This window comes from Haliotis rufescens, unplaced genomic scaffold, assembly GCF_023055435.1.
Source record: "Haliotis rufescens isolate VD_foot unplaced genomic scaffold, xgHalRufe1.0.p SCAF_9, whole genome shotgun sequence".
NCBI lineage: Eukaryota > Metazoa > Mollusca > Gastropoda > Lepetellida > Haliotidae > Haliotis > Haliotis rufescens.
In genome coordinates, this window is record NW_025964383.1 from 18,168,947 (window position 1) to 18,183,884 (window position 14,938).

The 14,938-nt window shown below is 42.3% G+C and overlaps 1 protein-coding gene across 1 annotated transcript; it reads right to left on the bottom strand.

Moving 5' to 3' along the window:
• Positions 1-5,722: 5,722 nt before the first annotated feature.
• On the bottom strand, positions 5,723-12,402 carry LOC125377325 (mucin-2-like). The gene is made up of 2 exons (XM_048390354.1): positions 12,386-12,402; positions 5,723-8,072 (listed from the first exon to the last, which is right to left on the bottom strand). Exons 1-2 carry the CDS (start codon positions 12,400-12,402, stop codon positions 5,723-5,725), a joined length of 2,367 nt encoding a protein of 788 aa, XP_048246311.1.
• Between the last annotated feature and the right edge of the window lie 2,536 nt (positions 12,403-14,938).

Below are 14,938 nucleotides of genomic sequence, written 5' to 3' on the forward strand. Positions count from 1 at the left end.
TATATTCTTGAAATGACGTAAACACGGACTGACTACTTTCGTGAGAAACCCCGGGGAGCCCCTAGCACGAACAAATACAAAAGCGTTGTTTCTGAAACTTATACGAGGGGTGTTCATTAAAGATTTCCCCTGATCCACTTCCGATGGACCTAGTGGAATGAAACTTGGCATAGGTATTAGTCTTTCTCCACATACTTTCGTACTCTTAAATCTTGAATTTGACGTGTTATGATAAATCAGAAGGAGTCAAAGTGTTTGACAGAATGCCTGTAATTGACTATCCTTGCTACGATCCACCCTAGTATACAAAACGAAGGAATGAACATCCAAACTATGGTTGGTTGGTTGGTTTGTTGTTAAACGTCGCCCTCAGCAATATTGCAGCTTTATGACGGCGGACTGTAAATAATCGAGTCTGGACCAGACAATCCAGTGATTGATATCATGAGCATCGACCCATGCAATTTGGATCGATGACATTCATCAACCAAGTCAGCGAGCCTGACCACCAGATCCCGTTAGTCGCCTTTTACGACAAGCATAGTCACCTTTTACGGCAAGCATGGGTTGCTGAAGACCTATTCTACCCCGGATCTTCACGGGTACCAAACTATGGACTCGATCCATGTCTACACTGACAGTGACAGTCTACAGCAATCGGCAACAATCGATGAAACAGCTTCAGTATCTATTCAACACAGACTTTTTATCACCACCGAATGATCGTCCAATTGATCAATGGTGACCAACACATAATCGCCACAGATTCATGGACAACGAAGAAAACCACTCCCGTCACATTGATCGTGTCTGCAATTTTGGCGTCTTGTATGTGTCATGTATTATGTATTAGTGTGTACTGTGGTACTTCTTAACAAACGTTTCTCATCTATAATTATGATATTATTTAATTCTGTTTGTTGTAACCATACTACAAATTATAGAACAATTTAAGCACACCTAGGTTGATATCATCACAACTTTTTATACTAGGTATATTTTCCCCGCGATATAGATTGCTGATCTATTGATATCAGTATAAACATAAAGTCACATATACTATAAGAATTGACATTTCCATAGCATGACGGATTCACCATAGAAATATGAACGAATAGGGTGGTCCTAAACTTCTTTTGAGTAGTATATATCCCTCATAGCAGTGTTTAGTAATAGTCTTGCCGTGACGCACCGACACATACCAACCTTTGGGCCTGTAAATTGTACCAGCTAATGGACGCTTTAACAATAATGCTAACCCACAGCTCCTTACATTAAGGCACCCGTGAAGATCCGGGGTAGAATAGGTCTTCAGCAACCCATGCCTGCCGTAAAAGACGACTATGCATGTCGTAAGAGGCGACTAACGGGATCGGTGGCTCGCCGACTTGGTTGATGCATGTCATCGTATCCCAATTGCGTTGACCGATGCTCATGATATCAATCACTGGATTGTCTAGTCCAGACTCGATTATTTACAGACCGCCGTCATATAGCTTGATTATTGCTGAGTGCGACGTTAAACAACAAACAAACCAACCTTACATTAATGCAAATATTGCAGTCATGTCGACCTTTTGTGTTATGTGAATGTCATCCTTGTACACGTGCTATCATTGTATAATGTTTGTTTTGTTTGTTTGTTGTATAACGCCACAGTCAGCAATATTCCAGCTACATGACGGCGGTCTGTGAATAATCAAGTCTGAACTAGACAATCCAGTGATTCACATCATGAGCAACGGCCCCCGCGATTGGGATACGATGACATGCATCAACCAAGTCAGCGAGCCTGACCAACCGATCCCGATTGTTGCCTAGGCCTCTTACGACAAGCATAGTCGCCTTTTACGACAAGCATGGGTTGCTGTATAATGTGACAGTAATCCTCGTCTACATGCTCTTAACGTAGTATGTGAATATAATCCTCGTATACAAGCTCTCAATATATTATGTGAATGTAATCCTGGTACACATGCTCTCAATATATTATGTGAATGTAATCCTGGTATACATGCTCTCAATAAATTATGTGAATGTAATCCTCGTATACATGCTCTCACTATATTATGTGAATGTAATCCTCGTATACATGCTCTCACTATATTATGTGAATGTAATCCTCGTCTACATGCTCTCAATATATTATGTGAATGTAATCCTCGTCTACATGCTCTCAATGTATTATGTGAATGTAATCATGGTATACATGCTCTCAATGTATTATGTGGCTGCATCCTCGTCAACATGCTCTCAATGTATGATGTGACTGTAATCCTGGTATACATGCTCTCAATATATTATATGAATGTAATCCTCGTACACATGCTATCTTGGAGACAAGGGGTAGGTTTAGTGAGTTAGTGAGATTTGTTTAAACGCGCTTTGACCATGACAGACCATGGAGTTGCCTCATTTGCGTATCACTCCAGCCAGTTAACGGTGTAAGAAGCTACATCGAAACGTCGCTATGTGCAATAAACAAAAAGTTGTTATACATAAAGTTGCATTCTTGTTTAAGTTTTTATTTGGTCTGTTGACCCTAAAAATCAACTGAAAAAAAATCCTGTTGAAGACTTTTGTATTGACCGCCGATCCCGAAACAAACACTTACAGAATACAATCACAAATTATTGCTCTGTCAGACTCATGTAAGTGACGCACAATATTTGCAAAAACAAATGTCTGGTTTACGTGCACTCAGCAATATTCAAGGACCAGACCAGACCAGTTATTGACATCATGCGCATCGATCTACGCAATTGAGACATCGTTCGATATATGACAAGAATGGCTTCCTAGCGACCAATTCTAACCGGGTCTTGACGGGGAACATTTGCTGAGAGTACGACATGAAGCCATGGTGGATACAGTTTATGTAACCTTGCCAATACTACTATTAGTGTGGGACTTTGTTTCCATGGAAACCTATAATATACAAAAATCACAATACTGTCACCAAAGAGACAAATGAAATTGTATTATAGAGAAATTGTATCCCTTTCTCCTACCCTTTCTTTGCAGACCAATAGGATTGAAGAGTCCAAAATTGATTTTATTTCGACCAACGCGTCAAAGTTGAGAACAATAGTCGTAAATCAACTAATTTGAATTGAAACAGGCCTAAGATAATACTTTAGCACCATATCCTCTTGAGTATTATCTGGGAGTGATGAACGTAATAGCATGTAATGATTTGATACAAATAGACAGATAAAAGATAATACACTTTGTCATTTTTCACAAGCGATTCTGTTGTACAGTGGTCATCAAATCGCCGCCTTTTCAAAACTGGAATATTGCTGAATGCGGCTTTAAACAACACACACAAACACGCATAGGTACGCATCAAGCACACACACGCACGAACACGCATAATCATTTTTCATGTAAGTCTTTGTCGTTATGTGGATAGCAATCGGTGTTTGTAGTTTGAGAAAGTTTCAACATTTTAGGTGGTGAGGTGAAATGGGGTTTAACGTCGCGTCCAAGATTATTGCACTTATATAGCGACGTGCATGCACGTGTGTGTTTGTGGCTGCTTGTACTAGACCGGACTGATGCCGATTTATAGTGCTAGCTCACTGAGATACCATGCCGCAGTTTAACATGAATACCCCACTCAGACACAGTATACTGACTTCGAGCCGACCAGTCCTTGTTTTAGCCCCTTAATGCCGAGCGCCAGACAGGGTAACAACAAGTACCATCTTTTAACGTCTTTTGGTATGACGCGGCCGGGGATCGAACTCCGGACCTTCCGCTCTCCGAGCGGACGCTCTACCACTAGACCACGGAGGCGGTCTTCAACATTTTAAATTAGTAGTGATACGTAAAATTATTTCGCTGTTTAGACGGATCCGTTATCTGGATCTTCAGGTTCCCTGGCAGATATTCCTAACGCGTTCCCGCTTTCAGTTGGGTCTCGTGTGGGCACATAGTCCGAGTTTTTTTAAAATGTTCAATATCTCTTTCAAAAATAGAGAGTGAGCAAGTGGAAGTGTACCCCCGATTTAACAATATTCAAGTCACATCACAGCAAAGGGGAAATCTTAATATAATCCTGTAAAGTGTGCTTTTAACCAACTTGTTAGTCTTAGAGGTTAAATGTTTAAAAGTCGAATGATCTACATGTTTATGCATAGTAACAACGTTAGTAATGAGTGAGTGAGTGAGTGAGTTGGGTTTAACGCCGCTTTTAACAGTATTCAAGTTATATCACGGCGTGTCAGCTTAATGTGGGAGGAAAGCCCGAAGTGATGCAGGTCTCAGACGTTTACCTATTTGGTGAAACCCACGAGCACGGGTATGGTGCTGACAAACCTAGAAACATAATCGGGGCGAACCAGGATTCGAACCCACAATCATAGGTTTGTGACATGCCTAAGGGCCGCAACTCTGTACAGCGATTCGCGGCGCCTTAGACGACTGGGCCCCCCGTTAGTAATGAACTCTGTTAAGTTGCGTTGATACGTACACATTATGTCAACATGGAAACGCACTCAATCCATCTTCAACATTACATTAATATGAATCTGTTAACAAGCCATTTTATCCTCAGCATCATCACATCTCTGATCATCATTAATACATCCCGCACACAAATCACCGCTACCTTGTCAACTGCCATGTCGGGCATTGTACGTATGTAATTCCATCATCGTCACCATCATCAGCATCCCCATCAGCATCACTCCGACAACCTCATCCATCACCAACCCCGTCACATCGGCTCCACAGTCATCCCTGCGCCAGCATCAAACGCCGCCGCTCTCGATTCCGACTTCGAAATTGCAGTTACGCCACGTAAGCCGCCATGACAGTCATTAATCACGTGACTCGGTGTGTGACTGGTTCCGCCCTGAAGATCGTGTTGAAATATCCGGCAGATCTTGCTGGGGCACTTGCCTTCGTACCATGTGATGAAGAATCAAAGTCCACCCTCGGGGCACGTGCAAAGGGGAGTGGAGTCTCGGGCCTGTTACACAACCGGAGTGACAACGTGCTCGTCTCGGACAACGTGCTCATCTCGCGATACCCACAGCGCCATCTACAGGGTAAAGGGAGCTTATAGCGTTGCACCAAGGGTGGATTAAGTACACGGGGTGAAGATCTGGTGAACACTTTCAATTCTGCCGTCATATATACGGGAGATTTGAACCCGGATAGAGGTCGGATGGTTATTCTATCACGGATGGAATAGGGATGTGACGAAGTGGATTGATTTCATATATTTTCCTGAAACAATTTGTGTGTGATACGTGTTATTGACTTCGGTAGAGATGAAGTCAGACAAGCCGCTATGGGTCCAGCACATGGAGGGAACGGTGACCCGACCCGGCAGCGACTACTGGAAGACGACGGGGTCGACGGTAATATGTGTTTTATTCTTGTGGGTGTCTTGTACTTTTGTCCATCTGTAAGTTCACTACTGCGGGTAATGCCAGTTTCATTAGAATTTAGTTGGCCGTTTTTGGTTGCATTCGCAATAACGTACAAGTGAGTTGAGATTACATATCTGTAGTTTTAACAGAAACAATTATAACAATTTAAGAATCAAAGCGACCGTATCACTACGACTGTCGCAAGGCTATGCTAGTAATGGTAGTGGCAGTATGCTCACTGTTTGGAGATTTGTTGGGGAGAGGGTTTGGAGTAGAGTTGTTGGGGGGTTTGGGTAGAGTTTTTGGTGGGTTTGGAGTAGAGTTGATGGGGGGTTTGATTAGAGTTGTTGGGGGGTTAGGAGTAGAGTTGTTGAGGGTTTGGGTAGAGTTGTTGGGGGGTTTGGAGTAGAGTTGTTGAGGGTTTGGAGTAGAGTTGTTGAGGGTTTGGAGTAGAGTTGTTGAGGGTTTGGAGTAGAGTTGTTGGGGGTTTGGGTAGAGTTGTTGAGGGTTTGGGTAGAGTTGTTGAGGGTTTGGAGTAGAGTTGTTGAGGGTTTGGAGTAGAGTTGTTGAGGGTTTGGGTAGAGTTGTTGAGGGTTTGGAGTAGAGTTGTTGAGGGGTTTGGAGTAGAGTTGTTGAGGGTTTGGGTAGAGTTGTTGAGGGTTTGGAGAAGAGTTGTTGAGGGTTTGGAGTAGAGTTGTTGAGGGTTTGGGTAGAGTTGTTGAGGGTTTGGGTAGAGTAGTTGAGGGTTTGGAGTAGAGTTGTTGGGGGTTTGGAGTAGAGTTGTTGAGGGTTTGGGTAGAGTTGTTGGGGGTCTCGGTAGAGTTGTTGAGGTTTTGGCTAGAGTTGTTGAGGGGTTTGGAGTAGAGTTGTTGAGGGTTTGGAGTAGAGTTGTTGAGGGGTTTGGAGTAGAGTTGTTGAGGGTTTGGAGTAGAGTTGTTGAGGGTTTGGAGTAGAGTTGTTGAGGGTTTGGAGTAGAGTTGTTGAGGGTTTGGGTAGAGTTGTTGAGGGTTTGGAGTAGAGTTGTTGAGGGGTTTGGAGTAGAGTTGTTGAGGGTTTGGAGTAGAGTTGTTGAGGGTTTGGAGAAGAGTTGTTGGGGGGTTTGGAGTAGAGTTGTTGAGGGTTTGGAGTAGAGTTGTTGAGGGTTTGGAGTAGAGTTGTTGAGGGTTTGGAGTAGAGTTGTTGGGGGTTTGGGTAGAGTTGTTGAGGGTTTGGGTAGAGTTGTTGAGGGGTTTGGAGTAGAGTTGTTGAGGGTTTGGAGTAGAGTTGTTGAGGGTTTGGGTAGAGTTGTTGAGGGTTTGGAGTAGAGTTGTTGAGGGGTTTGGAGTAGAGTTGTTGAGGGTTTGGGTAGAGTTGTTGAGGGTTTGGAGAAGAGTTGTTGAGGGTTTGGAGTAGAGTTGTTGAGGGTTTGGGTAGAGTTGTTGAGGGTTTGGGTAGAGTAGTTGAGGGTTTGGAGTAGAGTTGTTGGGGGTTTGGAGTAGAGTTGTTGAGGGTTTGGGTAGAGTTGTTGGGGGTTTGGGTAGAGTTGTTGAGGGTTTGGCTAGAGTTGTTGAGGGGTTTGGAGTAGAGTTGTTGAGGGGTTTGGAGTAGAGTTGTTGAGGGTTTGGAGTAGAGTTGTTGAGGGTTTGGAGTAGAGTTGTTGAGGGTTTGGAGTAGAGTTGTTGAGGGTTTGGAGTAGAGTTGTTGAGGGTTTGGGTAGAGTTGTTGAGGGTTTGGAGTAGAGTTGTTGAGGGGTTTGGAGTAGAGTTGTTGAGGGTTTGGAGTAGAGTTGTTGAGGGGTTTGGAGTAGAGGTGTTGAGGGTTTGGAGTAGAGTTGTTGAGGGTTTGGAGTAGAGTTGTTGAGGGTTTGGGTAGAGTTGTTGAGGGTTTTGAGTAGAGTTGTTGAGGGGTTTGGAGTAGAGTTGTTGAGGGTTTGGAGTAGAGTTGTTGAGGGTTTGGAGTAGAGTTGTTGAGGGTTTGGAGTAGAGTTGTTGGGGGGTTAGGAGTAGAGTTGTTGAGGGTTTGGGTAGAGTTGTTGAGGGTTTGGAGTAGAGTTGTTGGGGGGTTAGGAGTAGAGTTGTTGAGGGTTTGGGTAGAGTTGTTGGGAGTTTGGGTAGAGTTGTTGGGGGGTTTGGAGTAGAGTTGTTGAGGGTTTGGGTAGAGTTGTTGGGGGTTTGGGTAGAGTTGTTGAGGGTTTGGGTAGAGTTGTTGAGGGTTTGGAGTAGAGTTGTTGAGGGTTTGGCTAGAGTTGTTGAGGGTTTGGAGTAGAGTTGTTGAGGGTTTGGAGTAGAGTTGTTGAGGGTTTGGGTAGAGTTGTTTGGGGGTTTGGAGTAGAGTTGTTGAGGGTTTGGGTAGAGTTGTTGAGGGGTTTGGAGTAGAGTTGTTGAGGGTTTGGAGTAGAGTTGTTGAGGGTTTGGATAGAGTTGTTGAGGGTTTGGAGTAGAGTTGTTGGGGGTTTGGAGTAGAGTTGTTGAGGGTTTGGAGTAGAGTTGTTGAGGGTTTGGGTAGAGTTGTTGAGGGTTTGGGTAGAGTTGTTGAGGGTTTGGAGTAGAGTTGTTGGGGGGTTTGGAGTAGAGTTGTTGAGGGTTTGGAGTAGAGTTGTTGAGGGTTTGGGTAGAGTTGTTTAGGGTTTGGGTAGAGTTGTTGGGGGTGGGGGGTGGAGAAGAGTTTGGGTTTTTGGGTAGAGTTGTTGGAGGGTTTGGAGGAGCTTTGCTGCGGAGAGGGTTTGGGTAGAGTGTTTTGTTTTTTGTTGTTTTTTTTTTTTTGGGGGGGGGGGGGGGGGGGGTGGGTAGAGTGGTTTGGGGGTTTGGGTAGAGAGGTAGGGACAAAATATTGGGTGGGGTGGTTCGGGAGAGCGATGTAGTGATCAAGAAGAGACTTCTTGACGTCCACACAGAGGGATATATTTATTAACACATGGCGGTCGGGTAATCGAGTTTGAACCAAGCAAACACGTGGCGTTCGCAGTAACCATCCACTCCCCATGTTAGTACAGCATCGTTTTAATGGTAGTTAATCAGTGCAGGTGAGTCAGATGGAAGGAACGAATGGGTACGGGTTACAGGCTTTCACTTGTCACGTCAAAAGCACAGATTCAAGTCCCAGCACTGGCATAATCTAACAAACCATTCTTGGTGAGATACTACTCACTCACTCACTCACTCGTGGATCGGTTCAATACAAAAAGCAATATACTACTCAATAGAAGTTAAGGAACAATCGATTTTTTCATATGAATGGTTAATCTGTAACGTCATGAGAGATTAACTATAGTCATATGAAAACATCGAGTGTTGTTTAACTTCTTTTGAGTAGTGTATAAATGAAACCATATTCAAAACGACCAATAAACATTAAAATTATCTGATAAATACTTTGTTAAAAACTGTTGTAATTGATATTGACAAATGAGAATAATTACAAATAACAGTGCATATATTCCAGGAAAGACGGTAAAGTCAATATGTGGTAAAAGTAATAAAGTACTTTTGTTTCTCTTTCAAACTGAGAAAAAAGTGACATTAAGAGTTTCATAATAGCAACAATAATAATCATTACAGCCCAACCGTTAGAATTCAGGATGTAAAATTAATTTGCGTTGATCGTAATAAGCCTGATGGCAACTGAAATATAAGTGAGTATAGTTTTATGCCGTTTTGAGTAATAGTCAAGCAATATGAGTTTAAAACGTTGTATCCATGTGGGGAATCGAACCCGGGTGTATGGTGTGATGAGTAAACGCCTTAACCACTAAGCTAACATACCGCCTCTCTAAAGTAATAGTGTGTGGTTATAGGACGAATTATTTATTACAAGTTTGTTTCTTGCGCATGGAGCAAATTAAAACTTGAATATTCAGTAATAATTTTATCAATAATGTTCTTATGTTTTCATGAATTCATCTCCAATCAATGAACGCTTTAACATACTTTTTAAAATAATCTAACAAGGACTCGCGTTTACGTTTTTGGGGCGTATGTCTAAATGAAAGAATTACGTTTTTAACTGTCGGTAATACAAGGAGACTTCGGGTTTTTTTCTAAAAAGGTTTGTTTCGGATAAAGGGACTGATTTTGAAATCTTTCATTCAGTCATCATAAAACTGACAAGAATCAGCTTCAATCCGTTTACCTAAACCTAACCGCCCAAACCACGCTAACCCTAACCCTCTAACCTTAACCAAGGCATGCATTATAAAAGATGATATATGTCTTTAATAATCATCAATACATGTCTCACGCTGCGTTAGAAAACATGTGCAGTGAAACCCTCACAAGTAGGAAGTGACGTGACCTGGAATATTCTCTACTTTCCAATCAACCAGCAACGACTTGTGTCCCGTTATTGTTACACATCCGAACATTGATCTGAGACGCAAATACATTAAACTACGTTTATAACGAACTCAAAGGGACCTCTAACTTTAGTTTGTTATAACCGTAGTTCGTTATAAGCATATGTACAGTATAACAATAGCAAATAGTCGGGACAAAAAAATCAGTTCGTTATATCCGTCAGTTCGTCATAAGCGTGTTCGTTATAAACGTACTTTACTGTACTTACTATAATAGAAGTCATAGGGTTGAATATCTTTACTTATTGTTTAACTTTGATGTAGACTCCCCTTGCTCTTCGTCATTAACCTCATGATTGTCCCCCAAAGTCAATATCTTTATTATGTACCTGGTTTTGTTTGCTAAGGCAGTTCAGTACAACTTTTATATAGCATCACTCGCATATTCTCTGGACGTTCCCCACTCACTGTCCCTGTTTAACAGACCGCATCCGTGGTCAGTAGGTAGAGCGTCCGCCCGGAGAGCGGAAGGTCCGGGGTTCGATCCCCGACCGCGTCATACTAAAAGACGTTAAAAGATGGTACTTGTTGTTATCTTGTCTGGCGCTCCGCATTAAGGGGCTAAGGTCGGCTCGGAGTCAGTATACTGTGTCTGAGTGGGGTATTTATGTTAAACTGCGGCATGGTATCTCAGTGAGCCAGCACTATAAATCGGCAACAGTCCGGACTAGTACAAGCAGCCACACAAACGCAAACTCGTACATGCAGGTCGCTATATAAGTGCAATAATCTTGGACGCGACGTTAAACCCCACTTCACCTCACCTCGCCTGTTTAACATACACAACACACGTTCCTCTGTAGGATGGTTGGGGAAAACAAACAAACTCCTGGTAAAAATACTGAACAATAAATGTCAGGGGTCATGAATAATTTGGGGGATATGTTTTTGTAGTGAAGATTGAGCACACTGTTTCATAAAGATATCATTATCCCTAACTTTTTGTTCAGTATGTTGAAGGCTATTATATATGATTTTGTTTGTTTGTTGTTTAACGCCGCACTCAACAATATTCCAGCTATATGACTGTGGTCTGTAAAAAATCGAGTCTTGGCCAGAAAATCCGGTGATTGACAACATGAGCATTGATCTACGTAATTGGGATACGATGACATGCAACCAAGTCAGCGAGCCTGACCACCTGATCCTGTCAGTCGCATAGTAATAGACGCATCTTAATGTGTTTTGATTTGTTTGATTCTGTGATGTTGCGGTTGATAGACAAACGGGGAAAAAGCACACGATCACTGCGTCTTATTACGCACAAGCTGTTTATCAGTCTGTACTCGTTACAACATAAACTGCCTGGCCAAAAACAATATGCACCCATTTTTTATGGTGGCTGAAAACTAAACAAACACCAAATGTTATTAGATGGTCATGTACTTCATACGGGTGTCATAGCTGTTTTGGACCTCATATTTCCAGTCTTTCGACGACTGTTTTCAGCCTAGTAACGTTCTGATAATTGGTTAAATCCAATTTTCAAATGTTTTCTTTATTTTGCCCCGTAGTTAATAATACAATAACAGTTAAAACAGCTTAATGCACACAATATTCAACTCACAGAGAAATATAATGATTTAAAGGCTTCCAGAAAATGTGTAAAGGGATTAAAATTATAAAAGAAGACGAGCTTTAAAATAGTGGCGCTATAGCCAGCCGTACCCCAAAACATGACCACCCATGAAGAAGTAAATTTTCTTATTGGTTCTTCTCATCGGTAGAAAATATTATTGCTTGTGGTGTATTCTTATATTTGTGGACAATGTTATGAAAATGAGGTTAAATGTTTACGACGTTGTTGTAAACACCGCGAATCATCAATCGTCTCCCGACCCTTTAACAGCCATCCAGTTTTTTTACTCACTGACAAGATCAAAGGGATGTCCTTCCAGCAAACAGGCTGGACTGGTTTTTGAGTTTTATGCTACTTATTGCGAGGAAGTCTGTTCGTCAACCTAGATTACATATCTTGATAAATTACTCACGTTCAAAATGAATTACCTTTAATCGGGCTGTGAGAAGGTTTATCCACTTAATATTAAGTTCAAAGTTTAGGATTTCGCTTTCATCTGAGAGGTTAGTAGGTTGCCAACGTGTACCGGTGTGTGTGTGTGTGTGTGTGTGTGTGTGTGTGTGTGTGTGTGTGTGTGTGTGTGTGTGTGTGTGTGTGTGTGTGTGGCGTAGCTTATTGGGATCAGCGTTAGCTCGTGCGGCTAAAGCCCCGAGTTCGACTCCCGATATGACAAAATATTGCTGAAAAACTTAAAACGTAACATGAACCATCACATATAATTTCCATGACCAGCATCTATTTTTCTGAAATGAAAATAGTTTCCAGAAAAAAAATAATGTTGAATTATCTTAACAAAATGTCTAAAAAAGACTACAGAGGCCCCCTTGATTCCTGAACCTGCAAAAATCTAGACTTTCATGAGCTGTATTGGATATATGTTTGAGGGTCTGTATAACAGACTAATAATTCCCAACCTTCAGCTACGCGAATTTATTTTAGGGCGTTGCCATTTTAAATTGAAACATTAAACTTTTCAGATGTATAGAAATTCAGATAGTCTGCATAAGTTGCGATTGTGTGTTAATTTCTAACATTTGAAACTAAAACATCAAATGCTGCAGACGATTAAGTAGATCGTCACATTTAACTTACCTTTCAGGCTTTGACATTTGAAAAATACCTTGTAAATGTGTAACGTTACACCTAGAAACTTGGCCACAACACGGTCACCTTCAACAGAACGTGAACTTATTGATAACATAACACATTAACATTTGTAGTTAACTTTACGTAAAACTTCATATATAACGCTCTACCCACCAGCGACCGCCACCGTGGTCTGGGGTTCGATCCCATGGCCGCGTCATACCAAAAGACGTTGAAAGATGGTACTTGTTGTTACCCTGCCTGGAGCCTGGCATTAAGGGGCTAAAACAAGGAGAGGTCGGCAGGGGGTCAGCATACTGTGTCTGAGTGGGTATTCATGTTTAACTCCGGCATGGTATCTCACTGGGCTGGTAATATAACATCGGCATAAATCTAGACAAGTGCCATCAGCCACACATACACGCATGCACGTCGCTATTTAAGTGCAATAATCTTGAAAGCGACGTTAAACCCAACCTCACCTCACCTCACCTCAACTCACCTCACCTACAATGTACAACGTATCAAGTGAAGGGGCAAGAATGCTGGAGTCAAAGACGAGTAATCAGTGCTAATTTCACTCATGACTTACATGCGTATGTTGCTAATCACCCACCCAGCGCTGATTAAATGTTGGCTTCGCCTTGTTAAGTTTCCACGTTCGTTATGTTATAAGGTTTTTTTATTTAAATATATATATATATATTTTCTGTATCCTAGCATTCATTCACCCGATGAAGGAGTAAGCATATATACTCCGAAACGTTGTTCCTCATAAAAAAAGAAGTTGAAATCCATCCATATTATGAATCATATACATGGTTATGGTACATATCCCTGTTTGGCTCTTTAAGGAAATGCTAAATAAAAGCGACAAACCCCTTTCCATATTCGTCAGAAATCTCTGCCAAAACAGAGTCTGTTGTTCAATTCTGCCAATACAATTAGCATGTGTTTATGAATCACTATCAAATAGTCATAATACCAGGTGTTCTCGAAAATTCAAGCGTATCCTGACCCTCAGTTGGCACCCGTAACAAACACATGCAAAGGCACGTCAACTGTTCACCTGAAAAACACGGGAGCATGTGGTACAAGTTAAAACTACTCCAAATAGGCACCTTGTCAAAATATAACTTCCTAAAAGACAAGGAGTAGCGATATCACCCGACCAGTTCACGTAAACAAATATCCATTGCAGTTGACCAAGTGTTACAATTCAGTACATCTGACACACAACTGGCATTTGTTTCGGGTCTGCACTTCTCATGAGCAAGAGGATGTTGACACCAGACCCTAGACTCCTTCACTTTGATCCAAAGTCCTCATTCCAGCAGTGGAAGCATTTGGCTTCACTCCCACCGAAGACGTACAAGCGGCTAGCGTCTCTTGGCTTCTGTACCTTGGACAATTAAGGCCATACTCATGACTGTCAATGGAATAATAGTACGCCTTAAAACTATGTCAGCTGGATTGTCTGGTCCAGATTAAAATAATTTAAGACCTCCGTCATACAGGTGTAATATTGCTGAGTGCAGCGTTACAACAAACAACAAACAATAGTGAGTGACTGAGTGAGTTGGGTTTAACGCCGCTTTTAACAGTATTCCAGTTATATCACGACGTGTCAGCTGAATGTGGGGGGAAAGCTTGTCTCAGACGTTTACCACTTTGGTGAAACCCACGAGCACGGGTATGGTGCTGACAAACCTAGAAACATAATCGGGGTGAACAGGGATTCGAAGCCACAATAATAGGTTTCTGGCGTGGCCAAGGGACGCAACTCTGCACAGCGAATCGCGGCGCCTTAGACGACTGGGCCACCCGTGCCCCCACAACAACAACAAAAAACTATAACTAATTTCAGCAAAACTAATCAAATGTTTTAACAGTTTTCTTCCTATTTTCTATTTTTAGCTACCTCTCCGTTACACAGGAGGTAAACCAGGATACGATAACTTCAGTCTTCCGAGGGCCAAGGACACCGGAAGTGGTAAAACAGCAACCGGAAAAGGAACTCATTCTGATACTGCAAGTCTGTTGTCTCGTAGTTCGAGAGCATCCGCCAAGTCCGAGCGTAAGGCGGCCAAAAGACTCGGATTGATCTTGCTGCTGTTAGTGCTAGCTCTTCTTTTAGCGGCTGGACTTGGGGTGTTAATATATTACCTCCTCCTCAGCGGTAAGCGCCCAAAACATACATAGATAGGGTTATGTTGGTAATCAACAATGTGTCTTGGTGAACTTCAAATCCATTATCTCAAGACGACGAAACTTAATGGACTCGGCAGAATACTTATCGATAAAACGGTGAGTGAGTTGGGTTTACGCCGCTTTGAACATTATTCCTGTTATATCACGGCGTGTCAGCTTGATGTGGGAGGAAAGCCCGAAGTGGTGCAGTTCTTTACGCTTACCACTTACTTACTAACGGGATCCGGTAGTCAGGCTCGCTGACTTGCTTTGATGCCCCGTGAAGATCCGGAATAGAATTGGTCTTCAGCACCAGATGCTTGTCATGAGAGGCGACTAACGGGATCCCGTGTTCAGGCTCGCTGACTT